At 46.2% G+C, this 25,975-nt stretch overlaps 1 protein-coding gene across 6 annotated transcripts in view; it reads left to right on the forward strand.

Moving 5' to 3' along the window:
- CHD2 (chromodomain helicase DNA binding protein 2) overlaps nucleotides 1-25,975 on the forward strand; it is an 86,108-nt gene that overhangs the window by 35,931 nt on the left and 24,202 nt on the right. For 5 of the 6 annotated variants that reach the window (XM_077828230.1, XM_077828228.1, XM_077828229.1 and 2 more), the window contains 17 exons: nucleotides 1,468-1,568; nucleotides 2,263-2,307; nucleotides 2,447-2,622; nucleotides 5,431-5,555; nucleotides 6,471-6,687; nucleotides 7,334-7,423; nucleotides 8,529-8,719; nucleotides 13,826-14,014; nucleotides 15,325-15,487; nucleotides 16,913-17,065; nucleotides 18,099-18,170; nucleotides 19,797-19,946; nucleotides 20,890-21,038; nucleotides 22,415-22,511; nucleotides 23,367-23,459; nucleotides 24,036-24,209; nucleotides 25,363-25,538. In XM_077828230.1, the coding sequence (XP_077684356.1) occupies nucleotides 1,468-1,568; nucleotides 2,263-2,307; nucleotides 2,447-2,622; nucleotides 5,431-5,555; nucleotides 6,471-6,687; nucleotides 7,334-7,423; nucleotides 8,529-8,719; nucleotides 13,826-14,014; nucleotides 15,325-15,487; nucleotides 16,913-17,065; nucleotides 18,099-18,170; nucleotides 19,797-19,946; nucleotides 20,890-21,038; nucleotides 22,415-22,511; nucleotides 23,367-23,459; nucleotides 24,036-24,209; nucleotides 25,363-25,538 (2,361 nt within the window). Of the gene's footprint in view, nucleotides 1-1,467; nucleotides 1,569-2,262; nucleotides 2,308-2,446; nucleotides 2,623-5,430; nucleotides 5,556-6,470; nucleotides 6,688-7,333; nucleotides 7,424-8,528; nucleotides 8,720-13,825; nucleotides 14,015-15,324; nucleotides 15,488-16,912; nucleotides 17,066-18,084; nucleotides 18,171-19,796; nucleotides 19,947-20,889; nucleotides 21,039-22,414; nucleotides 22,512-23,366; nucleotides 23,460-24,035; nucleotides 24,210-25,362; nucleotides 25,539-25,975 lie in introns of those variants that run through there. The other variant, XM_077828233.1, reaches the window with a different exon arrangement.

A 25,975-nucleotide genomic window follows, 5' to 3' on the forward strand; every position in this document is an offset into this window, starting at 1 on the left:
CTGTTAGTGGGCAGAGGGCTGCAGCCAGAGCAGGGTCTTAAATGGCCACCCCATGTCCCTGCTGGAGCTCTAAGAGGAGATGTGAGCCAGTTTCTCACCTGCACAGTATATACAAGGTTGTGGCGAGGTCGTATGTGCGTGCTGTTTCCAGGGAACATTGACCCTAAGTCCTGTTTTCGAAGGTGATTGAGGCAGTTGGGCATCTAAATGCCAGTGACTTTCAGTGAGACTTAGAGTCTGTCTGCATTGCAGTGAGGTGTGTGACAGCAGCACGTGGACATACCTGAGCTAGGTTTGATGGAGGCAACTAGAACAGCAACAGCAATAAGGCTGTGGCAGCACCGGCTAGCTCCTCAGGGACATACCCAGGGCTTGTACAGCCCATGCTGCTGTCGATCTGAGCTAGCTCACGCTTCTGATTGCGGTGCAGACGTAGCCTAAGTCTCCTACATGCCGAAGTCACTATTGAAAAGGGGACTTAAGCTCCTTGGTCCTGTAAGTCCTTTTGAAAATGTTACCCCATGCCCCTGTCAGAGAATAGATCTTCAAGTAGAAGAGACGCCTGTGAGGTTTCTTCGTGTGGGAGCTGCGAGCCTGTTGGCAACTTCATAGAAATGTAGGGCTGGAAGGGACCTCAAGACACCAAGTCCAGCCCCCTGTGCTGTGGCAAGTCCAAGTAAATCTATACCATCCCTGGCAGGTGTTTGGTGGGTTTTAAGAACAGGCTGGACAATGACTGGGATTCCACAACCTCCTTTGGAAGCCTATTCCAAAGCTTAACTACCTTTATTGTTAGGTTAGATAGCGGGAAAACCTTTCGATGTCTCCTTTGTTTTAGATTAAGGCCATTCATTGCTTCTTGTCCGACATTCAGAGGACATGGAGAGCAATTGATCACCATCTTTTTTGTAAAAGCCCTTAACATATTTGAAGATTATCAGGTTTCCCCCTGACCCCCAGTTGTTTTTTTCAGGACTAAACATGCCTAGTTTTCTTTAACCTTTCCTCATAGGTCAAGTTTTCTAAATCTTCTATTACTTTTGTTGCGCTTTCCTGGACCTCTCCAGTTTGTTCACATCTTTCTTGAAGTGTAGTGCCCAGAACTGGACACATTACTTCAGCTGTCATATCATCACAATATGTTGTGGGATACCAGAGTGCTGAGGGTTCCCTCCTTATGTAAAACTTATGTATTTTGGCTTTGTGGACGAGCACAAAAGTTTCAGGGAAAATCATTATATATTTCTCTGTATTGTTTCATTGTGAATAATCTGTTCTTTTAGAAGCATTAAGAGGAGTATTTGATAAGCAATTGTAAACTTGGATTGAGTTACCCTAACTCATGAAATTATATAGGCAGGTAGAGTTTTAACAGCTGGTCTTGAGGATCACTACCCACAAAGTGAGTAGAAGTAGAATTGTTCTTACATATGCGTCTCCCCCTACCCCCATTTCTTTTCTCTCCAGGCTAGCCAAGGTAACTCCTGAAGATGTGGAATACTTCAGCTGCCAACAGGAGCTTGCTGCAGAGTTGAACAAACAGTATCAGATAGTGGAGAGAGTGATCGGTAAGTGAAATAGTGCACCTTTCTAATAAAGGAATAGTAAAACCCAGGAATTAAAGTTTTACTTGGGTCACAAAAATGAGTGTGCGGTGTTTTCACACCTCTTTGGGGAATAAACTTGTGCCACATATCCTGTAATGTGTTGAAATCTAAAGGGTAAAGCACAGGAGATCTGGGTTCTAGTGATGCATGTGCAAACAACTTGAGCAAGTCACTTGCCCTCTCTTTGCCTCAGTTGTCCCAACTGTAAAGTGGGATTAATAATTCCTATTTCCTCGGGATGCCATGATTAATTTATTACTGTTTGTAAAGTGCTTTGAAATCTTTAGATGGAAGATTCTGTAGAAGAGCAAAAGTAGAGTGTTGTGAGGACCTCTCAGGATAACATGGTTTGACAGTGAAGCTTGCATGTCAGCTCAGGGTTTAGGTTTTTATGAGTAGTGACAAAATGTGGTGGTGTAGCTTTCAGAGCAGCTCAGTAACATCACACTGATCTCAGCAGGAGCTGTTAGTATCCAGCGCGTTTGGAAACTAGGCCTGAAGAGTTGAGTGGTATTCTCAAACAATCTTCCTATGCATTGCAGAGAACTTTTTAAAACCCCTCCTAACTGTTGGGAACTGTAGAATATCTTTTATGCATCTCATACTGGTGGTTAAGACACTAAAACTCTCCTTTGTTTGCTTCTGTAAAACGTAGCTGTGAAGACCAACAAGTCTGCAATGGGACATTCTGAGTTCCCAGGTAAAGTGGCCTTTAACTCCCTTTTTGGCTCCTCTAAACAATGCTATTAGCCGTGACATGTCTTGTGGCGGCAGCGGTCACTGTCATCACTGCCTTGGAGTTCGGTTGGTCATGGTTGCGTTTCTGTAATGTGTTGCAGCTCACAGTCGGAAATTGTCCTCTAATGAGCCTGAATATTTGTGCAAGTGGATGGGGTTGCCGTATGCAGAGTGCAGCTGGGAAGACGAGGCCTTGATTAGCAAGAAATTTCAACACTGCATTGACAGCTTCAACCATCGCAACAACTCCAAAACCATTCCCACTCGGGACTGCAAGGTTCGCACGCTTTCTTTCTCTCTTGTGGATGGGCTTGCTCTGGGTTTCTGAATGTCGAAGTTCTCGCTATATTTAGATATGTTGATGCAACATTTTCTACAGGGATGGCTATCACCTGAGGAGATTGCCTTTGCCTTTCTCCCTCTCGCATGTCAATTTTTTTTCCAGGGGTTCTCTGCACCCTTTTCAGTTCCTTCTCCCAATTCTCAAGGCCCTGAAACACATACACCATCTGTTCCTTGAAAAACAATGGCTGGGACTCCCTTTTGGAGAGGTATCCATACTGTCTCTTCAGCATGCTAAGGCCAGGCTGGCATAGAACAAGGCTGGCAGAGGCCTTGGCTGGCAGAATAAGGCCAGGCTGGCAGACTCAAGAACTGGCTTGAGTTAACCCAGGAATTCAAGGGAAATAACAATGGAACTTTGTCAGTGGGAAGTGTCTGTAATAGGTTCCTACTAGGGCTGTTGATTGATCTCAGTTAAATCACACGATTAACTCAAAAAAATTAATCACGATTAAAAAAAATGTTTTGCAATTAATTGCACTATTAAACAATAGAATACCAAGTGAAATGTATTAAATATTTTTGGATGTTTTTATACATTTTAAAAATGTATTAATTTCTTTTACAACACCAGAATACCAAGTGTACAGTGCTCACTTTATATTATTATTTTTTATTACAAATATTTGCACTGTAAAAATGATAAAAGAAATAGTATTTTTCAATTCACCTCATACAGGTATTGTAGTGCAATCTCTTTATTGTGAAAGTATAACTTACAAATGTAGATTTTTTTGTTTGTTTCAGAACGTGCACTCAAAAACAAAACAATGCAAAACTTTAAAGCCTACAAGTCCACTCAGTCCTAGTTCTTCTCCAGCCAATCGCTAAGACAAACAAATTTGTTTACATTTACAGGAGATAATGCTGCCTGCTTCTTATTTACAATGTCACCTGAAAGTGAGAACAGGTGTTCACATGGCACTTTTGTAGCCAGCGCTGCAAGGTATTTACGTGTAAGATTTGCTAAACATTTGTATGCCCCTTCATGCTTTGGCCACTGTTCCAGGGGACATGCTTCCATGCTGATGATACTCGTTAAAAAAATAATGCATTAATTAAATTTGTGACTGAACTACTTGGGGGAGAATTGTATGTCTCCTGCTCTGTTTTACCTGCATTTCATGTTATAGCGGTGTCAGGTGATGACCCAGCACATGTTCGTTTTAAGAACACTTTCATGGCAGATTTGACAAAACACAAAGAAGGTACCAATGTGAGATTTCTAAAAATAGCTACAGCACTCAACCCAAGGTTTAAGAATCTGAAGTGCCGTCCAAAATCTGAGAGGGACAAGGTATGGAGCATGCTTTTAGAAGTCTTAAAAAAGCAAAGTTTTTAAAAGTTTCTCCGATGCAGAAACTACAGAACCTGAACCCCCGAGAAAGAAAATCAACCTTGTGCTGGTGGCATCTGACTCAGATGATGAAAATGAACATGTGTTGGTCCGCTCTGCTTTGGATCATTATTGAGCAGAACCTGTCAGCAGCATGGACACCTGTCTTCCGGAATGTTGGTTGAAGCATGAAGGGACATATGAATCTTTAGCGCATCTGGCACGTAAATATCTTGCGATGCCAGCTAGAATGGTGCCATGTGAACTCCTGTTCTCGCTTTCAGGTGACATTGTAAACAAGAAGCGGGCAGCATTATCTCCTGCAAATTGTAACCAGACTTGTTTGTCTGAGTGATTGGCTGAACAAGAAGTAGGACTGAGTGGACTTGTAGGCTCTAAAGTTTTACATGGTTTTATTTTTGAATTCAGTTATTTTTTGTACATAATTCTAAATTTGTGAGTTCAACTTTCATTATAAAGAGATTGCACTACAATACTTGTAGGAGGTGAATTGAAATAAACTATTTCTTTTGTTATTTTACAGTGCAAATATTTGTAATCAAAAATAAATATAAAGTGAGCACTGCACACTTTGTATTTTGTGTTGTAATTGAAATTGATATATTTGAAAATTTAGAAAACATCAAAAAATATTTAAATAAATGGTATTCTATTATTGTTTAACAGCATGATTAATCAACTGCGATCAACTGTGCGATCAACTGTGATTCATTTTTTTAATCGCTTGACAGTCCTTGTTCCTACCCATCTAAAATACATCAGACTTCCTGGATAGATATATATATTTATATATATATATAAATATTCTCTTCCTTAGGAAGGAAAACAGACTTCTACAAGTGTTTTGGAATGAATGCTCACTGTTTTTGTACAATTTTTGTCTAATATCACAGATAGATAGATGAATCCCTTTGCATCTTATCCCATCTATAAATTGGGCACAATAATACATATAGGTGGAATGTGAGGCTTAATACTTGTAAAATGCTTCATGAGCCACATATAAAAGGGGAGTTTGAAATGCAAAGTTTTATTATTACTGAAAGAAAAGGCAACACACCAGGGAGGAAGAGGAATAGAGGATGTTGCACCATATCAATTAAAATGAAGGGGAAGGGAGATCATAAAAGAACGAAGCAAAGAAAAGAGGCAGAGGGGGCTTTCCTGTAGCTCTAATACTCTGAGATTGGGCGGGCAAGCAGGAGGAGCTAGCAAGCTGTTGTCGCTGGTGGCTCTTGTTGCTGCTGAGCGTGTGGCTAAATTGCAGTTACGAGTTCTCTCTCTATATATACCGCATACCCATGTATCACCGAAGTTTTTATTCACTGAGTTTGAAGGCCTGCCTCATTCTTTTCTTCAGTGAGTTTAAGGAGTCTGCCTTTTTAGGTGTTGAAGCAGAGACCCAGGTTTGTTGCTTTGAAGAAACAGCCTTCTTACATTGGTGGCGAGAACCTGGAGCTCCGAGATTACCAGCTGGAGGGGCTCAACTGGCTTGCTCACTCGTGGTGCAAGTATGTAATGCTCTTGTTTTGGGTAATGCTCTAGTTTTGTTCAGGGTTGCAGCATTAACTTGTTTTTAGAGCTGTTGAGCCATATTTATTCATAATGTTTCCCTGTTACACCACAGCAGGATCTGGCCCTGTTGTTGTGATGTTTTGTATTTTTACCTGCCCTGCTTCAGCACCTTTAAAGCTTAAGATCTCAAACATTGTCACACGCATCCAGCAGAAATATCCAGGCCGCCTCCTAAAATGGGAGGAAAAATTCTCTCTCTTTGGAAACAGAGGGGGAACCCAGTTGCATTGCTAGGATTCAGTATGAGCATGTGTACATGAAGCACCATCTTGGTTTGACTGCATTGCTGTTTCTTTGGCACTGCAGGACTGGCAAATGGGGACCATCGTAATTGTGAGCTTAAGAGATACTGAGTGAAAAAAAAAAGATCTTCTCTCTTCATTGCCCTGTGGGGGATGGTCTGTTATGTGCATGGGCAGGTGTGTTTCTCTGACTCAGTGCTGTGGAGATGGAATACTATGTTTGGTCCACTGGCCTGATCCAGCGTGGCAAACCCTGTTTTCCTGATAAAACATAAATCTCTCTCTCTTAGATTTCTTGAGCCATCTCCTGTAGGAGAGATCCACCATTTGAGAGAAACTCTTCTAAATGTGGTCACTGACTTTTTATCTTTTAGCTTTGCATTTGCTTGCCAGTTTGAGGGCAAATGCCGTCCAAACTTTGACCCTGTCAGTCATAAGTGATTCTTTGTAGAGCAGTTCAGTCTGAATTGCTTTGGGATCTTCTTGGCAGGATTTCAATGACCTTTTGCAAGGCATACATTTCATTCTCTGTCATTACTTGATGGCACTTAGTAAACTGGTACAGCATTATATTTATTACACCTTTATTTTTGTTTCTCCACCTTTCAGGAACAACAGCGTGATCTTGGCTGATGAAATGGGCTTGGGGAAGACTATCCAGACAATATCATTTCTCTCCTATCTCTTCTATCAGCATCAGCTGTACGGCCCCTTTCTGATAGTGGTGCCCTTGTCTACTCTGACTTCGTGGCAGAGGGAGTTTGAAATCTGGGCACCAGAGATTAATGTGGTCGTTTACATAGGAGACATGATGAGTAGAAATACGGTGTGTAAATAAAAGGTTGGGGGGGGCGGAGGGAGAAAGAAAATCTCTGTGTAGATTATATGTAGCATGTGGTTCTGTAGCGGGGCAAACTCTGGGTTGACATTATAGCTATAACTGTGCAGTTTGACCAGGTTCACGACAGTAGAGGCATCTGTGTCTCAGGCCTTCCCATCGCTTAAATAATGTGTGTACAGTGATTATTTTATTGAGCAATGGAGGTGCAGACAGGTAGGACTTTACTGGGCAATATAGGAAGCCTCAGGTTATGACTAATAATGAGACAGTGAATATCAAATGCATACAGGTAATGGGAGGATTAAACTGCCAGGAGATCTGGTTTAAATTACTGGCTCTTCCGCAGACAGCTTCTCTGCGTTTGGGTAAATCGCATGATCTCTGTGCCTCAGTTCCCCATCTGTAAAAGGAAGACGATAATCCTTCCTCCTACCCACCCTTTGTCTCTCCCCTCTGTAGATTATGGACTCTTCAGGGGAGTCTGTCTCTTACCATGTGTCTGTACAGCACCTAGCATAGTGAACCACGTTCTTGGCTGGGACCCGTGGGTGCTACAGATAATAATAATGGTGCGTGCCCCTTTAGCAACTCCAGTTGAAGTTTGTGTCTGAACTGTTGTCTTCTCTCCCAGATCCGTGAATATGAGTGGATCCATTCTCAGACTAAAAGGCTGAAGTTCAATGCACTTATCACAACATATGAGATCCTCCTCAAAGATAAGGTATGCAGTGGGGAAGGGGTATTTCACACACACTTCCTCGTGCTGCGCAAATGGGGCTGCCTCCCTCCAAACCAGTGTATGTCACACTGTGAGTAGAATATATGATGATCCAAAGCTGTTTCATTCCTCCCCCTACTCCCCCCATCTGGTGACTGAGAACACACAGATGCAGCCTACCATTACTTGGTGTGCTTACAAAACTATAGAGTCTAGTATAAATATAGCACATTAGTAGTATTGTTCATGATTACACATACTTATAAGGCACCTCTCATTGTGGTATCTGGGCTAGCTGTATTTGTCTTAATTTGGATTATTAACATACCCATTAAGAAGAACAAAACGCTTCATTCCCTTGCTGCCCACAGCTGTTTAATGTGGGCTGGAGAGGGAGGGTGTTGGAACTGGGGATGGTAGGGTTAATGCACTCCCCATATGAGAGGGATATCATCACATTGCTTTTACACTTACAAAAAGAGAGAGCTTCCTGGAGTGTGCCAGGAGGCCCTACCAATGAGTCACTGAATCCTGTGTGAGAACAGAAAACTTGGGGGAGGGGGAAATGGAGTGGTGAATACACTGCTTTATCCCCCCCCCGGGCAGATTTGCTGCTCTGGTGTTGATGCTGCCTCAGCACAGTGCATGCTGGAGCATGTGAGCACAGCAGGGACTCTGCAGTCATGGCGGGGATGGATTAAAGGAAGAGGAATGTGGGATAGGGAAGGGTTGTGCTTTAGAAATTTAAAAAGAAGAAGAAACGATCAATTTAAAATCCATCTGTTAGCTGAAATATGTTTGAGGCATTTGATAACGTGTTAGCTTGTAAACGCTTCTGTTCCCCTCTGAGTGGAGCCGGAATTGGTATGGTGCACTTGTCCCAAAGGCATGTCGCCAAAGGAAATGTTTCTTGGTTAAGCACACTGAAAGCAAAAGGTGCTCAGATACCACAGAGGTGGGTGCGGTGTAAGAATTTGAATAGAACATAATGGAATGCAATTACTGCAACACTACACAGCTGACTTCAGGCCCACAGAGAAATTAACATAAAACACTTGTGGGGCCAGTCTGATCTGGTGTGTCCTTTGGTTTTGTTTTTTTGCTCCAGACTGTTCTGGGCAGCATTAATTGGGCCTTTCTGGGTGTGGACGAAGCCCATCGGTTGAAGAACGATGACTCTTTGCTGTATAAAACTCTGCTTGATTTCAAGTCCAACCACAGGCTCCTGATCACTGGGACCCCGCTTCAGAATTCTCTCAAAGAGCTCTGGTCACTGCTGCACTTTATCATGCCGGAGAAGTAAGCCTCCTTACTATGTACTTCAAAAGATACCAGTATGTGTTCGTTGTCAAATACCATCTCCTAACTAGACATGGAGTATGAAATGGCTTAGTTTTGGAAGACGGAAAGAAGTGAGTAAAACTTGAAAGGGTTAGGGTCACAGAGGGGGAAAACACAATGAAGAGGGAAAATGGCAAGGGCCGAGAGGGAAAATGAATGGTGCAAAGAGCTAAACTGTGTTGGCAACAGGTGGGCTGGGTAAAGTAAGACAACTCCTCCATCGCTGTCTTCTGGGAGGGCCACATCCAAAGAGCCAAATGCCTGTTTTAAGCAACCATTTCCAAGGCTTCCATTAAAAAAAGGAGACCAGTGAATGAGACAGTAAAATAATGGAGAGGGTAAAAAAAGCAAATTTCAAAACTGTGAATCAAAATCTAGTCAGAAGATTCTTTCCACAGAGGGATCTACAAAACATACAAAAACTGCTGCCATGTGAGCATTGCTCAAGGACAGAATAAGGGGCCTTTGGGTAGACTGTGATTTTAATTGAGGAGGCTCTGTATGGAGCCACAAAGATCAAGGTGTAAAAACATTTTAAAATGCCATAGTCCCATTTTCAAAAGTGACTTGGGCTCTCAGAAGCCTAAATCTCATTGGCTCTCAATGAGATTAGGGCTCTTAAGCGTCTGAGTCACTTTTGAAAATGAGATGTGGGCTCCTAAGTCACTTAGGTATTTTTAAAAAATTTTACCCTGTGGCTAATAATGTGATACAGGCCTTTTGCAGAAGTGAAGAAAAAGAGCTGGAGATCCTTTGGCTATAATTAAAAGGCTACGATTTAGTAATAGCAGTCATGGATTCCGTGAATACTTCAGCTTGTGGCTTGCAGCAGGGGCTGCAGCCGGAGTCATGCGTCCCTGCTCTGCGGCTTGTGGCGGGGGCCATGTACCCATGCACTGTTCCCGGGGCTCCAGCGGGGGCTGTAGTGAGGGCTGTGTGTCCTTTCTGCCCCAGCTGCGGTTGGGGCTCTGCTCCTGTGGCTGGGGTTAGAGCTGGGACTGTGTGCTCCTGCCCCACAGCTACGGTGACTGCGGCCGCTGGAGCCAGGGCTGGAGGGGGCTCAGCCTGTCAGTGCCCCCGCATTGGCAGCTGTCGTCTCCCCCCCAGCCTAGCCCTGCTCTGTTATTTTTAGTAAAATCATGGAAAGGTCATGGGCTCCCATGAATTTTTCTTTGTTGCCCGTGTCCTGTCCGTGACTTTTACTAAAAATAACTGTGACAGAATCTTAACCTTAGCTATAATGTACCTGCTACAGAGATTGTAACCTGCTGGAGTAAGGACCGTGTTCTGAGATACTGAATTATTTTGATGGCTAATGGAAGTGATGTTTTTCACTTCCTGTCTCGAACTGTTGCATAGTGTTTCTGTGCACTGTTTAGATTACCATTTAATTCAGCAGGTTTTGGATCAGGCCCTTAAACTGCTGACACGTTACACTCCCACAGCATTTACATCTCACCAGTCTGTTACCCTGTGTACAGTTTGGAATCTGTGGGGTAAAGTATTAAGGACATACAAGGTGTTGATAGCAGATGCCTTAGAAACACAAGGTGGGTGAGGTAATATCTTTTATTGGCCCAACTTCTGTTGGTGAGAGACACAAACTTTCGAGCCACGCAGAGCTTTTCTTCAGGTCTGGGAAAGGAACTTCCAGCATCACAGCAAAATATACGGTGCAACAGATAGTTTAGCATAAGTAATTAGCACACATGGTAAGAGACCGTTCAAGGTGAAATGGCCTTTTAACGCCCCTGCAGAAATAGGACAAAAAAGGGGGCTCGTGGATTGCAGATTGTTGTAATAAGCCATAAATCCAGTGTCTTTATTAAGACCATGGTTTTTAGCGTCTAGGGAAGTTATGAATTTAAGCTCCCAGGTTCGTCTTTTGAAGGTGTTTTGCAGGTTTCCTTTGAGGATGGAGGACTGAGAAGTGAGATATGGAGTGATTGTTTTGTGAAAAGTGTTCACCCCCAGGTGAATCATGCTTGTCTTTTATCATTTTTCTGTGTGAGTTCATTCAAGAGTGCAGTGATTGTCTGGTTTTGCCCACTTAGTTATTATTTAATGTTTGGTACACTGAATGAGGTACACCACACGTTGTGATAGGCATGTGTAGGACTCATGGATCTTGAAAGATGTGTTGGGAGTGGTATTGACAGTTGTAGCAGTGGAGGTCTCCAGGTTTTGCATCTGTTGTTCTGGCAGGGTCTGGTGTCACTTTAAGTTGGTGAGTCCTGATCTGTGAGGAATTTGCTTCTGATGAGGTTGGGGGTTGTTTGAAGGCCAGAAGAGGGGATTCAGGAAAGATTTCTTTCAGGATGTGGTCCCTATTGAGTATGGGTTGCAACTCTTTAATGATAACCCCGTATGGGTTCCAGCATGGGGTGATAGATGACAACTAGAGGTGTGGAGTTGGAGAGTTTTTTTCCTGTATTAAAGCAGGTTCTCACGGGGTATTTGGGTGACCCCTTCCTGGATGCAATCTACTTCTCTGGTGGAGTGTCCTTGTTTGGTGAAGGCGGTTCTGAGTTTAAGGTGTGTATTCTGGACAGTCTCCTCTGAGCATATTTTGTGGTATCTGAGGGTTTGGCTGTAGATAACAGATTTCTTTGTGTGTTGGGGAGGGGTTACTGGATCTGTGAAGGTGAGTGTGGTGATCCATGGGTTTTTTGTATGTCATTATGTGTAGGGCTCTATTGTTGAGGCTAATCATGGTGTCCATAAAATTGATGCTTGTGGTGTGGGAGTGATCTAGAGAGAGTTTGATGGATAGGTGGAAGTGGTTGAAGCTGTGGTGGAAATCTATGAGGAAATGTAGATAATCTGTCCAGAGGATGAAAATGTTATCAACATATCTCATGTATCATTGGTTTTGTAGTGCCTTTGTCCAGAAATTCTTCCTCAAGGTGGCCCAAGAGGAGGTTGGCATATTGGGGAACTATCCTAGTACTCATGTCTGTTTCTGTGGTTTGGACAATGTGTTTGCTGTTGAATGTAAAATTCTTAAGGGTGAGGATGAAATGGGTGAGTTTAGTGACATTTGGGGTGCATATCTGAGTGTTTTCCGTTGTTTTGTAGATATTTGAGGCAGGCAGCAAAGCCATCGTGACATCGATGTTGGTGTATAGGGAGGTGACATCCGTGGTGGCAAGGATGATGTTCTGAGGGAGGTTGTTAATGTTGCAGAGTTTCTGGAGGAAGCTGGTCCTTTGTGTGGTGAGTGGTTTGAGGATGGTTTCTATAAGTCTTAATATTCCTTCAGTAACAGTACCAGAGCTAGGTATAATGGGTCTGGCTGGATTCCCTTGTTTGTGTATCTTAGGAAGCATGTAGAAGATCCCTGGGGCGGGTTTGTGGAAGATGAGGATGTAGAGTTTCTCTTGGAGTTGTTTGGGGAAAGATTTGATGATATCCTTAAATTCCTTGGTGAATTGTGGTGGGTGGGGGTCTTCTTTGAGTTCTTTATAGTAGGTGGAGTCAGAGAGAAGCTTAAAGTCAGGGGAGAAGTTTGGGCTAGAGGGAAGGGATCACAGGGCAGTATTGCGAAGACCTGACTTCATTCAGTATAAAATACATCAGTGATCTGAGAGTAGCAACGTGCTTTGAAATGATTACATTCTTGGTTAAAAAGAATGGAGTGAGGGAGAAATACAAAAGAGAGAATGATTTAGTGAGGTTAGGCAATGGCTTGCACAAATCACTGTGTAGATAATTGTTAGGTTCTAGAGCTAAAATCAAAGATGTGAAAAGGAGATCAGTATCTTCAAATGCTAAGGTATCTAGATGTTATGAATGTTCATTGTTTGCTACTGTTTTACATAGTATTTTCATATTGTACAGAAGTTCTTATTTACCTCCGTAACTCAGAGGCACAGAAGAAATACTTCTACTGATCAAGAGGTCCCTGTTAACGAGATCTGTTGCTATTTACTGTGTCTTATGGGCAAGGAACATCTTGGGATTCTATAAGTTTGTGCAGAATGATCGTGAAGGTTATCAACCTCTGACTTCTGCACGTAGTGCTGGGCATTCCCCTTGCTATTACTTCAAAGCTTGTTCTCTAATCTCTTTCGAGGTTATTGTTGATGTCTCCATATCCTCTTGGTGACTGTTCTATTGTCTAATTGCTCTTCTTGTTAGGAAAGATTTCCCCATATCTAGCTGTTCTTCAGCTTGAAGCTGCTCCTTTTTGTGGTGCATCCAAACTAAGCCTCAACTGAGAATTTCCCCCCCTTTTCTTTTAATGTTACATATTCTCCACAATTTTACTTCAGGGCAATTCCCCCATGTAACTGGAGAATTATTAGCAGAGTCCTTGATAAAAACAGATTCAGTGGTAGTTGTTTTTTCCAAAGTAAAATGTAGCTCTTGGTTGGAACGATGGATTTAATGTACTATCGTCTATTATCATCTTTCTCCAAAAGTTTCTTTGTCATGTTTATTCACTGTACTCCTTATTCCTAAACGTAAGTGGGTTTATGTTTTGTGTGTTATGACCACCCATAGCTGCCATAAAAATATTTCCAAATGATGATGGCTGTTGTAGCCAGCTGTGGTTGGTTTAGCCCTGCCTTCTGAAGAGACAGTTTTGTTAACACAGTGGTTCTCCTGCAGTTCCATATAAATTTCTTGATGCTTCTTTTACTGAAGTGAATTTCCCTTTTACTCAAAGACTGCTGTTCTAGCTCCTTTTTCAAAGAATCAGAGACCATTAACAGTGTTGATCCTATAATCCCATTTTTGTTTCTTGGTGTAGGATATTTGTTATAGATAAACAAGGCATGGCCCTTTGTTCCTGAGATCTAGGCTACATAGGAAGGCAGCAGCTTAGACAGTGGTTGGAGCAAGGACCTAGGACACCAGTGTGTTATTCCCAGTTGTGTCACTGTTTTAATTTTACCCCTCCTGTAAAATAGTGATCACTTATGTAGCTCACAGGGGTGTGGAATAAATAACTTGTGGGGCATTTTGAGGTCCTCAGCAGACTGGCATTGTGTCAGTGTAAACACAGCAGATGGTAGTTAAAAGGTCTTCTAACCCACCACTCCTAAATTGTACCACCAGGTTTGAGTTCTGGGAGGATTTTGAAGATGATCATGGGAAAGGGAGAGAGAATGGCTACCAGAGCCTTCACAAAGTCCTGGAGCCTTTCCTTCTGCGCAGGGTGAAGAAGGATGTGGAGAAATCCCTGCCGGCCAAAGTGGAGCAGATTCTCCGGGTGGAAATGTCTGCCCTACAGAAGCAGTATTATAAGTAAGGCATTTACTGAGTTACTGAAGGTGCCCAGTGGAAACGAGTTTGGTGGGTTACTTCATTAGTTTCAGAGTAACAGCCGTGTTAGTCTGTATTCGCAAAAAGAAAAGGAGTACTTGTGGCACCTTAGAGACTAACCAATTTATTTGAGCATGAGCTTTCGTGAGCTACAGCTCACTTCATCAGATGCATACCGTGGAAACTGCAGCAGACTTTATATATACACAGAGAATATGAAACAATACCTCCTCCCACCCCACTGTCCTGCTGGTAATAGCTTATCTAAAGTAATCATTACTTTAGATAAGCTATTACCAGCAGGACAGTGGGGTGGGAGGAGGTATTGTTTCATATTCTCTGTGTATATATAAAGTCTGCTGCAGTTTCCACGGTATGCATCTGATGAAGTGAGCTGTAGCTCACGAAAGCTCATGCTCAAATAAATTGGTTAGTCTCTAAGGTGCCACAAGTACTCCTTTTCTTTTTACTTCATTAGTGTGTCTAGTGGCCATAGTTCTGTAGCCCAAGCCATTGTGGGACGCAGCATAAGTGGCAGTCTCCTTCAGTGGGGGCGGGGCTTTCTGGTGAGAAGCAGAGTAAGATAGTATCACATCTTGCCTATGTGTTGCCTGTCCCTAAGGCGGTAGTTCTCAATTTACTTATCATTGTGGGCCGTATGTGCGATCCACAGTGTGTTACCTGGGCCGCAGGGGCTGGGTGGCAGGGCAGCGGCAGCCAGGACCCTGACCCCCTGCCGCGGAGCCACCCTGGACCCCAGGGACTGGCTGGAAGCCCCCGACCCCTGTCATGCAGGGCAGGCCAGCAGCCCCTACCAGACCAAGCCCGGACCCCACCTCACAGGCCTGCCTTTAGCACACAACTGAGCTGGGCCGCAGCTGTGTGCTAATGGGGCCCGTGGGCTGCGGGTTGAGAACCACTGCCCTAAGGAGATGCTACAAATCACCCCACTGGGTGGTTTGTTTTTAAAGTGCAGTGATAATGTAATTTATCTTGTCAGCATCCAGGGTGGGGACCATGCCTGTCTTATTTCTGTAAAGGCCTGTGCACGACCTTGTAATATTAAATGGCGCCTTATAATATTCCTCCCAGAAGGAGAAGGGTTGGGATTTCAAGTGAGGAGTAAGAAGAGTTTCATGCGATAGAAAAGGAGATGGGGAGAGAGATAGGGGAACTGCTGCCCCCGCACAATTGTCTCTGAAAGTTTCTCTGGAGAGTCCAGTCTGCACTGTCCCCCAGTGAAATGACAGGACCTGACCTGAGGATTTTGTTTTGTCGACTGCTGCCTGCAGATGGATTTTGACAAGAAATTACAAGGCTCTCTCGAAGGGGACAAGAGGAAGCACGTCTGGCTTCCTTAACATTGTGATGGAGCTGAAAAAGTGCTGTAACCATTGCTATCTCATTAAACCTCCGGAAGAAAACGAAAGGGAGACTGGCATGGAAATGCTGATGGTGGGTAGTTGTTTGGCGGGTAATTGCTTTCCCCTTTATTTCACCCCATTCCTGCCTCCGTGCCAAAACAATATCTTGCAAGCAGAGTTCTTGTTGCCTCTGTCCCCTGGACATGCTCCCTACCTCCTCCCCATAGCCAAGCCGCTGCTTCTCCAGCCTTCCTCCCTGGTTAGGGGTGGTCTTGTGTCTAGTTAGATTGGATGTCTAGAATAGGATGAACATGCAGCCTAAGACAGGGGTCTCAAACACACGGCCTGCGGGCTGCATGTGGCCCGCGGGGCTATTTCCTGCGGCCCGCCAAGCTCCCCGCGCCCGCCCCCAGTCCACGGATGGGTAAACTACAGCCTGCGGGCCGAATCTGGCCCACGGGATTACCCTCCGTGGTGCCACAAGCCCCGCACCGCTCCCCGAAGCAGCCGTCAGCAAGTCCCTGCGGCCGGGGGTGGAGAAGAGGGCTCTGTGCGTTGCTTTTGCCTCCAGGCACCACCCCCCGCAGCTCCCGTTGGCTGGGAATGGGGAACCACGGCCAGTGGGAGCTTTTGGGGAGGTACCTGGAGGAGCAGCAAGAGCAGCGCACAGAGCTCTCTGCCCAGCCCCGGGGCTGTAGGGAGGTGGTTCTGGCTGCTTCCCAGAGTGGAGCGGGGCCGGGCCCAGGGCAGGCAGGGAGCCTGCCCTGGGCCCCATGCGTGCCCTGCCACCCCGGAGCTGCTCTAGGTAAGCAGTGCCGGGCAGGAGCCCGCACCCCGAACACCACCTGCACCCCATACCTCAGTCCCCTGGCCTGAGCCCCCTGCTGCATCCCAACCCCCTGCCCTGAGCCCCCTGCCGCACCCTACACCCTTCTTGCACCCCTGCCCTGAGCCCTCTGCCACACCCTGCACCCCAACCCCCTGCCACACCCCGCACCCCTCCTGGACTCCACACCCCAACTCCCCGTCCTGAGCTCCCTGCCACACCCTGCACACCACCTGCACCTCAGCTCCCTGCCCTTAGCCCCCGCCACACCCCACACCCTTCCTGCTCCCCCTGGGGGCAGGGAGGGGGCGGAGTTGGGGTGGGGACTTCGGGGAAGGGGTTGGAATGGGGGCAGGGCAGGGGCGGGGCCTCATGGAAGGCGTGGAGTGGGGGGAAGGCCAGGGGCAGCGAGGGGTGGGGTGTCAGTGATGCGGTCCTCAGTCCAATGCACTAGTCCTCATGTGGTCCTCATCGTCATTTGAGTTTGAGACCCCTGGGCTAAGATCATGCTTTGATGCTTTAGTCTCCATCAAGCGGCTTCCGCTCTGTAAAGCTCTGTGATGGGGCTGGATTAATGCTGGGACAAACCTGACTTGATCAAGGGCAGCCCGCTGTGCTGCATGTCTGTCTGTACAGTGCATACAGGGGCATGGTTGGAAGCATCTGTTGGAATGACGGTTACTTCTTCAGTCTCTAATCAGGAGCAGTGGAAAGCTAATTCTCTTGGACAAACTGCTGACCAGGCTGCGTGAGAGAGGTAACAGAGTCCTGATCTTCTCCCAGATGGTGAGGATGCTGGACATCTTGGCAGAATACTTGGCTATCAAGCACTACCCTTTCCAGGTGAGGCGGGTTAGTGGTAAGCACACACTCAGTGTTAACTTGAAAGTTCAAATTGGGGGGCACTCAGGGGACGTAAGCGATTTAAGTGCTCAGCCTCTCTGAGGCCAGTAGCTTCAACTACATAAGGCTCTAAAGCAAAGTGCACTAGTGCGAACTGGGAAGCTTCACTATATTCCAGCTCTTAAGTGCTGATCAAGCCAAGAGAATGAGAGAGAGATGCATTTGTGATGGGAGCATCTATGGAAGGGGAGAATTCGGTTTGTGGGTATTGATCATTAAAGCGCTGTGTGGTTTGGGTTCTGGCTACCAGAGAGATGGCTTTTGCTCCAGGCACTGTCTTTTGAGCAGATGCGCTTTTGCTAAATGTCCCGGGGTGCGTAAATCTGTTGAGTCTGATAGCGGGGTGATTTCAGCAGAGAGCTCTTGGCTTTGGAGCTGGCGTCCTTTGTTGGTGTGACAAAGCCCTTCAGGCTAGGCTGTAAAGACTGTGTGTTCTGCCCTGAGGTGAGCTGTGAATTGACCACTGGATCAACGGAGCTTTGATATCCGTTCCGTTCCTTTTTGGCTGAGGCTGGCTCGCCAGCCCACCTGCGCCTTGTTTTTATAGAATTGTATGTGTGCCTGGCGGTTGCTACAAGGGGCGCGCTTTAAACATGCAAAAGCACAATAAATAAATCCCTAGCTTTTGCAAAGCATCCCTTCCTCCTCCAGACATCTGCAATCAGCCTTGATCCTTTGATAAGCTCTAGAGAGGACTGTTAAGTGCAGCGATCCTGGCTGGGAGCCTGTAATGAGAGCTGAAGTGTCACCCACCGTGTGACTGCTGCCTAAGCATGCTCCCCGCCTCCCTCCCCCTTGGTGCAGCAGGTTAAAGCAGTGCAGTTATTTTTAATCAGCAGCTATTTTTAATGATTAAATGCTCCAACCTGAAGGTATGTAGGACAGGAGACTGGAGCTCCCAGAGCTTTGGGGCAGCAATTCCTCAGGGTTCCTTTACTTTCTTTCTTTCTATCATTATTGTTGATCTTTCCAGCGCTTGGACGGCTCAATCAAAGGGGAGATCCGAAAGCAAGCTCTGGATCACTTCAACGCAGAAGGCTCTGAGGTACGATGGCTCGGGGGGGTTTCTGCCTGAGGAAAAATAGCGTCAGAAGGGAATGGGATGGGACGCTTGAGCTTGTGCAAGTTCACAGCGCGGCCACAGCGGCCCTTCGTCCCCATGGAACTCTGGCTGTGTTTAGAGACACGGTAGTGGCATGTTTTGTATCCTGTGGCCATCTGTGTCGTGTGTGAAATGCCCCAATGCCTCACAAAGAGTGGGGCCTGAAAATCAGACTCAGAAAGAATCTGCCAAAGATCAAACCCCCTTAGACTTCTCCTCCTTTGACCTGGGAGTGAAGTGGTCACGCGATGACTTGCACAGGCTGGAGCGTGAGGTTGTCTCTGCACTTGAAGTGTCAGAGGAAAGGGCGGCTAGAAGTGTAGGCAGGCAGTGGTGTCTGGTGGTTGCAGTGAAGGCTTAGGGACCAAAGGGCTTATGGCCTTGTAATCCCTCCCATCTGGGCATACTCGCCAGCTCACTCTTACCAGGCATGAGTCACTTGATTGCTTTGTGCCTCAGGCAATCCAGCGGTCTGAAAAAACGACTTTACTTGGAAAACCAGAGCTAACTGAGCAGATTGTAAAGAACAAAAGGAGACAAGGCCAGGTGCCTGGTATTAGCAGGGAGCTTAGAAAAAATCGGACTGAAAAAGCAGACTGCAATGGAGACAGGAGAGCAAGGGAGCTGGCACTGTTGGGGAGGAAAGGGATTCTCAGGGAGATGGACTCTAGAGAGGACTGCCTGAGCGAGGAGGGCCTGGCCCTGTCATTTCAGCAGCCTGGCCTTGTCCTGCCGCCCTGTGTGCCCAGCCAGCGAGTCGCAGAGTCCATGGCAGGCTTCGTTTTGTGTGGGGCCGATCACCCCGTAGAAGTGTCAGTGATGTGCACATGTGTTTGCCTGTTGCCGTCATGGGGGTCCAGGCACAGTTTGACCTTCAGAAGCTACAAGCCCAAAGTGCCTTTCCTTCCAAAGCCATTTCTGCGTTCTGCTGCCCACAGCGGCACCTGCTGGGCTGCTTCTGCATCCTTACGTCTCGGTCACTAGCTGTAACTCATGTTATATGTGCTGCCGTCTGCCAGCTATGCCTTTCTCTGCCCGGGAGACGCTGATGGATGTCACCTGCCCCCACCCACCGCACTCTGATACCCAGCAGTATCCCCTAAGATTACTAATATGAGGACTGCTTAAATGGATGGAGTGGGGATTCCTTCTTTATGCTGCATCTTTTTCCACCTCTCTCGCTGTGCTGCTCAAATACCAGAGTTCTCTGTCTTCCTCTTTTCTTTTCCATCTTTCTACAGAAGAGGAAGATCCTTCTCACCCGCTGCCCCTGCTCTGAGCACCTCATTATCCCAAACTGTCTTCAGACTGTCTCTTTTCTCTGTCCTGTGATGACTCCAAACTTCCTCTCTCTCTAATAAACCCCCACTCCCAGACCCTCTCCATTCTCCCTAAACTTTGCATTCAGTTGCACCTTCCTCTCCCTTGACCTGGCCACACATACAGGTGGGCCCTGTAGGATATATTGTAACCTGCATTAGTTCACTGTCTTTTGCACCTGTGTTTTAAGCAGCTGAGATCATTTTGTGTGAGCAATGCTGTACACAGCTATCTTGTCATTGTATGCAGGACTTCTGTTTCTTGCTGTCAACACGAGCTGGCGGACTGGGAATTAACCTGGCTTCTGCAGACACTGTGGTTATCTTTGACTCGGACTGGAACCCCCAGAATGACTTGCAGGCTCAGGCTCGGGCTCACCGAATTGGACAGAAGAAGCAGGTCAGGAGAGCAGCCTCAGATCCATTTTTCTATGATTCTGTCCAGTCATATGCTGTAGCATGTGCGTCTGTGTCAGCCCGTGCAGAGCTGGGCATGTCCGGCTTATGTGACTGCAAATGTATTCCTTCTGTTTGAGCTATATATCCTTCAGGTTCCCCAGAAACTCAGGGTAAGCTGGAAAACAGATGCAAAACCAAATCAGCCCAAGTTTGCTGGAAACAGGGCCTGGATTCTCTCAGTAGTCTCATGAATCTCGGTTGGGTATTGAGTTAATCACGAAACAAAGCAAATTTCACATGGTTCTTAGTTTCACAACTAAAATTGCACACAACTCTGGCATCAGGCATTGGTGTCAAGCAGGGGACACCGTCAAGGCTGGAAGGCCTAAAAGCTTATCGATAGAGCCAGTATGAGGCTTAGAGAGAGCAGGCATGTGTTCCATTGTAGTTTTATTGTGAGTCTGTTGTGTTTCTTTGTTTATATACATAACACACAAACATACACACACACACTGCTCTATCTCAAACTCTGGTTATGAGCTTGATGCAGGAATCACTGGCTGAGGTTCTCTGGCTTGTGTTATGTAGGCAGTGAGACTTAGATGATCATAAAGGTCATTTCTGGCCTTAAAATCTACGAACAATATTTTTCTGACGTGTCACTGAGCCTCTGATCTCGAAAGCAGGCTGGAGATCTGGGAAGAGTAGCCTTTCTTGTGAGTTTGGTGGGGCTGGAAGTCTCTTGAGAATAGCTATTCCTTTGGGGTTGTGTGTGTGTTGGATTAGGGGTTTAGATATACTATTCAGGATATAGCTTTGCAAAAAGGGACCGTGCAGACAGGTTATTGCTACTTTCTGTTAAGTAGCACAGGGTGCATTGTAATTTAGGCAGGACTATATTTTGCAGATCCACAAAATAGCTCTGCTTTTTCTTTGCCCTGCAGGTGAACATTTACCGCTTAGTCACAAAGGGGACAGTGGAAGAGGAGATCATCGAAAGGGCTAAGAAAAAGATGGTGTTAGATCATCTGGTGATCCAGCGTATGGACACCACGGGCCGTACTGTACTGGATAACAACTCTGGGAGATCCAAGTAAGTGCCTAAGTGGGGAGGAGAGCATCAGATGGAGTATGTGCCTCGTGGTGACTTGGGTAATTAGCTGATTGTGTAGCTGGCCAGCAAAAAAAAAAAAAAAAAAACTACGAATGGTAGCTTACCACTAACTTTGGCTTGTGCAGTCGTTGGTATGGAAACTATATGGGATGCCAAAGTTAGCCAGAAAATAAAAAGAACTGGTATTGAAGTCTCCTCTGTTTTTCATTCCATCTTTCTCTCTTTCTCTTTTCTTTCCCTCTCTGTTTGCTTTTGAGCCTCTGTTTATTGCCCCTCTCTTCTAGCTTGGTTGGCGGCCTGTTTTTTCTCCTTTTAGAGGCTGTGGCTTTTTTCTTACAAGGCCTCCAAGGTCACTGGTATCTGAAACTGTTGACAGTAGGTTATAAATGTCCCACACAATTGGTCTCTTTTCCATGCTGGCTGTACAGCTGTAACCAAGTAGGATCAGTTGGAGTCTTTTCCTGGCTTTTCACTTAAGCATCTGTTTAATATTGTGATCTGCGGTCTCTTCCGCTCCGAAGCTGGTGCTGTTGGGAGAAAATGGCCACGGGGACCATTTGGCTCTAGTTAACTTCTGCAGTTCCTGGTGCCTCGGGAAAGAGCACATAGCTGGGAGCGTGTAGAAGGAAGGGTCATTTCACTTGCTGGTTTCAGGAAGAATAGAGGGAGTCCGCTGGGTTTTGCAGATTGGTGGGTCTCCCCCCTTTACTCCTGCAGTGCAGTAGCACATGCTTTGTGATACCAGTGCAATACAGGTATGGGAATCCAGAACGGACTCAGATGCATATGCAAGGCTGGAAAGCACTCACGAGTGGGATCTTCAAGAATGGTTCTGCGGTTTGTGTGTCAGTATGAAAACTTGGTAGTGAATTTTACTCACCAAGTGTATCTTTCCCTGTGCCTCTCTCCCTGCATCCCCGCCTCCTTTCCAGAGGCTTTCCTTGTGTGTAATTAAAGCTCTCAGGAGCTCCTCCATTCTTCCCCACTTCATCCCCCTTAATATACTCCTGAGGCCACATGTCAAGATAGCCATTCTTCTAGGACATGGGAATCCCTTGCTTGGAGCCCGTCAACACTGCTGCTTAATTGGCCATGTGGCTCAGTATTGAGTCACTTGGTGTGCTGCCCTCCTTCCCCTGGGAATGGAGCATGCTGCCTTGACATTACTGCTAACCCCTATCAGAACAGGGGGATAGATCAGGAACGGAGCACAAGGCATTTCTTAGTGCAGGGTTGGGGACTTACACTGCAATCTTGGCCTAATGAGGGAGGCTTAGGTGTGTCTTTATGCCGTAGCAAAGCAGATGTCTTGGTGGCTCCTGAGAGTCAACTGTGTTTTTGTTACTTTTTTGCAGCTCAAATCCTTTCAACAAAGAGGAGTTGACAGCTATTCTGAAGTTTGGAGCTGAGGATCTCTTCAAGGAGATTGAAGGGGAAGAATCGGAGCCACAGGTAGTTAAAATTAAAGTAACCTAGCTGTTCTGATGGTCTTCATGAACTTCACCTCACTGGCAGTACTGTATGAGGAAACTTGCATTTGTCCTGACTCTGTTGTACTTGCTCTTTGGATCAGAGAGAGCAGTTCAATAATAGGGTTTGTCAAACTGACCCCTGGCATGGGGGCACCAAGTTCAAGTTTCCGGAAAAGCTGGAGGGAGAGAACAATGGACTTGGGAGGCAGGGATGGGACAGACTGACTGTGGAGCTTCTGATGAGGTTCCTGAAATAAATGGTTGGCGTTTCAGTGGTAGAACCTTGTCCCCCGTCAGCTCTCTGCACATACATCTGTAGTTCTGTGAATAACGAGTTAGTGTATTGTAACAGGGCCTAGCGAGTCCACTTCATCCCAGCTCCTCTTAGCCCCGTTCAGCTTTCCTTTCCTTTGTAGTTTCCACAGGAGTCAGTGTGTGTCACCTCTTCCCCCATCCAGTGCAGGATTGTTTCTGACAATATGTTACCAAACGCTTTGAACAGCCCTGCAGGGAACAATTCCACAAACGAAGAGATAGCACTCGGGAATTTTTTTCCTGATGTTCAGGCTGTAGTTTTCTCACCCTCACCCGCCATTCCTCTTCATACCCTCTTGTACCATCTAAATAGTCTGTCCTCCTCCTCAGTGATGACACTCCATCAGTATTTTCAGCCCGTTAACTTGTCTCCCCCACCTCCCCTTGTTCACTTATCCAGGCAATGTGTGTTTAGCAATCACACCTCACAAGTCAATCCTTGAAACCCCCACTTCCGTTCTGTTGCTGTGCTTCTTCTGATTTTATCATCATTCTGTGATCATTTCTTTCTGACTGGCAGGAAATGGATATTGATGAGATTTTACGCCTGGCTGAAACACGAGAGAACGAAGTGTCCTCGAGCGCCACGGATGAGCTTCTGTCTCAATTCAAGGTACAAAGCAGATAGATTTCCTAGAAACCAGTGAGTAAGAAGGACTGAATCCTAGCAGAGTAGGGTAGTGAGTGGCTATGAACGGTCTTTGCCAAGGTCAACCTGGCTTGTAAGGTCGGTGACAGGAGAAGGGACAGAACTGGCCAACAGTGCCCCTTCAGGCTGGCTTCATGGGATCAGGCTTTAGCCAAACAAGCCAAACCCTTTGCAAGGTGCACGGAAGCAGGTGGTCCTCAACCAGCGGGAGGGGGGCTGATAGGTTTGGTGGGTGGGTAAAGAAATGTGTGTGTATAGGTTTTAAAATGATCTTGGTGGTGGGGAAGAAAATCTTAAACTTCCGAACTTTGGGAACTGAAATGCTAATCTAGCAAAGGCTCCAGCCAAAGCTTATACATTGCATGTGCTACTCGATGGCTCATAGCTGGAAGAGAAGACAAACAACACCAACAGAATGACTGACGGACAGGTTTCTTGGGGAAATGCCTCAAGAGAAAGAAGTTGAGACTGGACCAACATATCTCTGGCGACGTTACCACGGGGAGCTTCTAATCCCATGGGTGTGCTTTTGCTTATAAGGTAGCCAATTTTGCAACCATGGAGGAGGAAGAGACTGAGCTGGACGAGAGGTCCCAGAGGGACTGGGATGATATTATTCCTGAAGAGCAAAGGAAGAAAGTGGAGGAGGAGGAACGACAGAAGGAGTTGGAAGAAATCTATATGTTGCCCAGAATCCGCAGCTCCACTAAAAAGGTACAGCACTGCCTCGGGAAGCTGGGAAACAGAAGGTCACAGGTGGGCTAGTGGTGGGAAAGAGGGTCTTTGCCCAGTAACAGGTTTGTGGGATTTTTGATTCCCCCGCCGCCCCCCCCCCCCCCATTGGTAGTTTGGAACAAAGTACAGAATGGGCCATAGGTCTGCCATGCGGAGTACGAATTAGGCCCTGAGTCTGTAGTGCAGAGTATGTGTCCAGGATGAATTTGGTAGTGGTGTTTCTAATTCATCTTGTGCTTTATTTACAAACAATAAATACTGAAACCCAGTTGCAGTAACAGATTGCAGCACAGGGGAAAATAGCCAACTGAATGGTGGGGACTAGACGGGAATTCATTTTTGATTGCATCGTAGGTCGTTCCCTAAATGTTTTTTTTCCCGTCTCCTCACTAAGCTTCACACTTCACCATGCTGTTAATGCTTAAACTCAACCTGTCCCTTCACAACCAGAAGAGACCGTACCCTTTCCAGGGTAACAGTCTAGGTCAGGGGTGGCCAAACAGTGGCTTTGAGCCGCATGCGGCTCTTTTACAGTTAGTGTGGCTTGCGGAGCCGCCCCCCCCCCCCCCCCGTCATCCCCTTTTCCACATACCAGACTCAGGGAAGGGGAGAGCTCAGGACCTCTGCCTTGCAGCAGGGTGGTGGGATAGGGGCTTCTGACCAGTGGGGATGCTTCCCGCGGGGCAGAAGCCTCGCGCTCCAGCAGTCGAACTTCAGAAGATTGTGGTATGCGGCTCGTAGGGTCAGTAAGCTTGGCCACCCCTGGTCTAGGTGCTAGGATGAATTCAAATTCTCTAGCAATAGGGTTGTGCAAGAAAACTCCACTAGAACATGGAACCCATGCTTCATTCGCATGCTCCAAATGAGGAGCTTAGCATTGTTGTCTGGAAATCTGTCAAAAGGAGATGAGCAAATACATGGGGGTCTTTGGCATCCAGGCACATCAAGGGGGGAAGAAAGGGAGGTTCCTCTTAAGACGGGATGACCCCGACGTTGATCTGTTTGGCCTTATTTCAGAATAAGCACCAAGAGGTTCTGCACTTGCATTGCCAGCCCATGCCACTAGGGAGGAGTTGAAGGAAGTTGTAAATTAACCCTTGTTACCATAGTGCTGTCTTTCTGGTTCATTCAGGCTCAGGCAAATGACAGTGATTCGGATGCTGAATCAAAGAGAAGGATACAAAGGTCATCTGGATCAGAGAGTGAGACGGACGATACCGATGACGATAAAAGGCCGAAGCGCCGGGGGCGCCCACGGAGCGTTAGGAAAGACACAGTGGAAGGATTTACTGATGCCGAAATCAGGAGGTCAGTGCTGAGCCCAGGAGACTGTTGGATGAGCACGTTGGGAAATTTTGCGCAGACAGCTAGGGTAGGGCCCCGCTCCAGCAAAGCATGTCAGCACCTGCATAACTGTAAGCCTGTGGCTGGTCCCAGTGAAGTCAGGTCAGATAGACTGTTTACATGATTAAAGTTAAGCAAGTGAAGAAGTGCTCTGCTGGACTGGGGCTATTGGCTCCCCAAAAACCTCCATTTCTTGGGGATCTTCCATGCTCATGCTGTTGTACCATGGACATTTAATGAGTTCTAAATGACAATGGCAGGACGCCTGGTGCTTTATTAACTTAGTGTTGTAACAGAAGAATTAGGGGAGAAATCAGGCTTTACTGGCTCCAGCCATTCTCTGAACTTCTATATTGTCAGCTTTGCCACCTGCTGATGGCCTTTGTAGGCCTGTGAGAAAC

Source organism: Eretmochelys imbricata, chromosome 10 (assembly GCF_965152235.1).
Source record: "Eretmochelys imbricata isolate rEreImb1 chromosome 10, rEreImb1.hap1, whole genome shotgun sequence".
In the NCBI taxonomy this organism is placed as follows: Eukaryota; Metazoa; Chordata; order Testudines; family Cheloniidae; genus Eretmochelys; species Eretmochelys imbricata.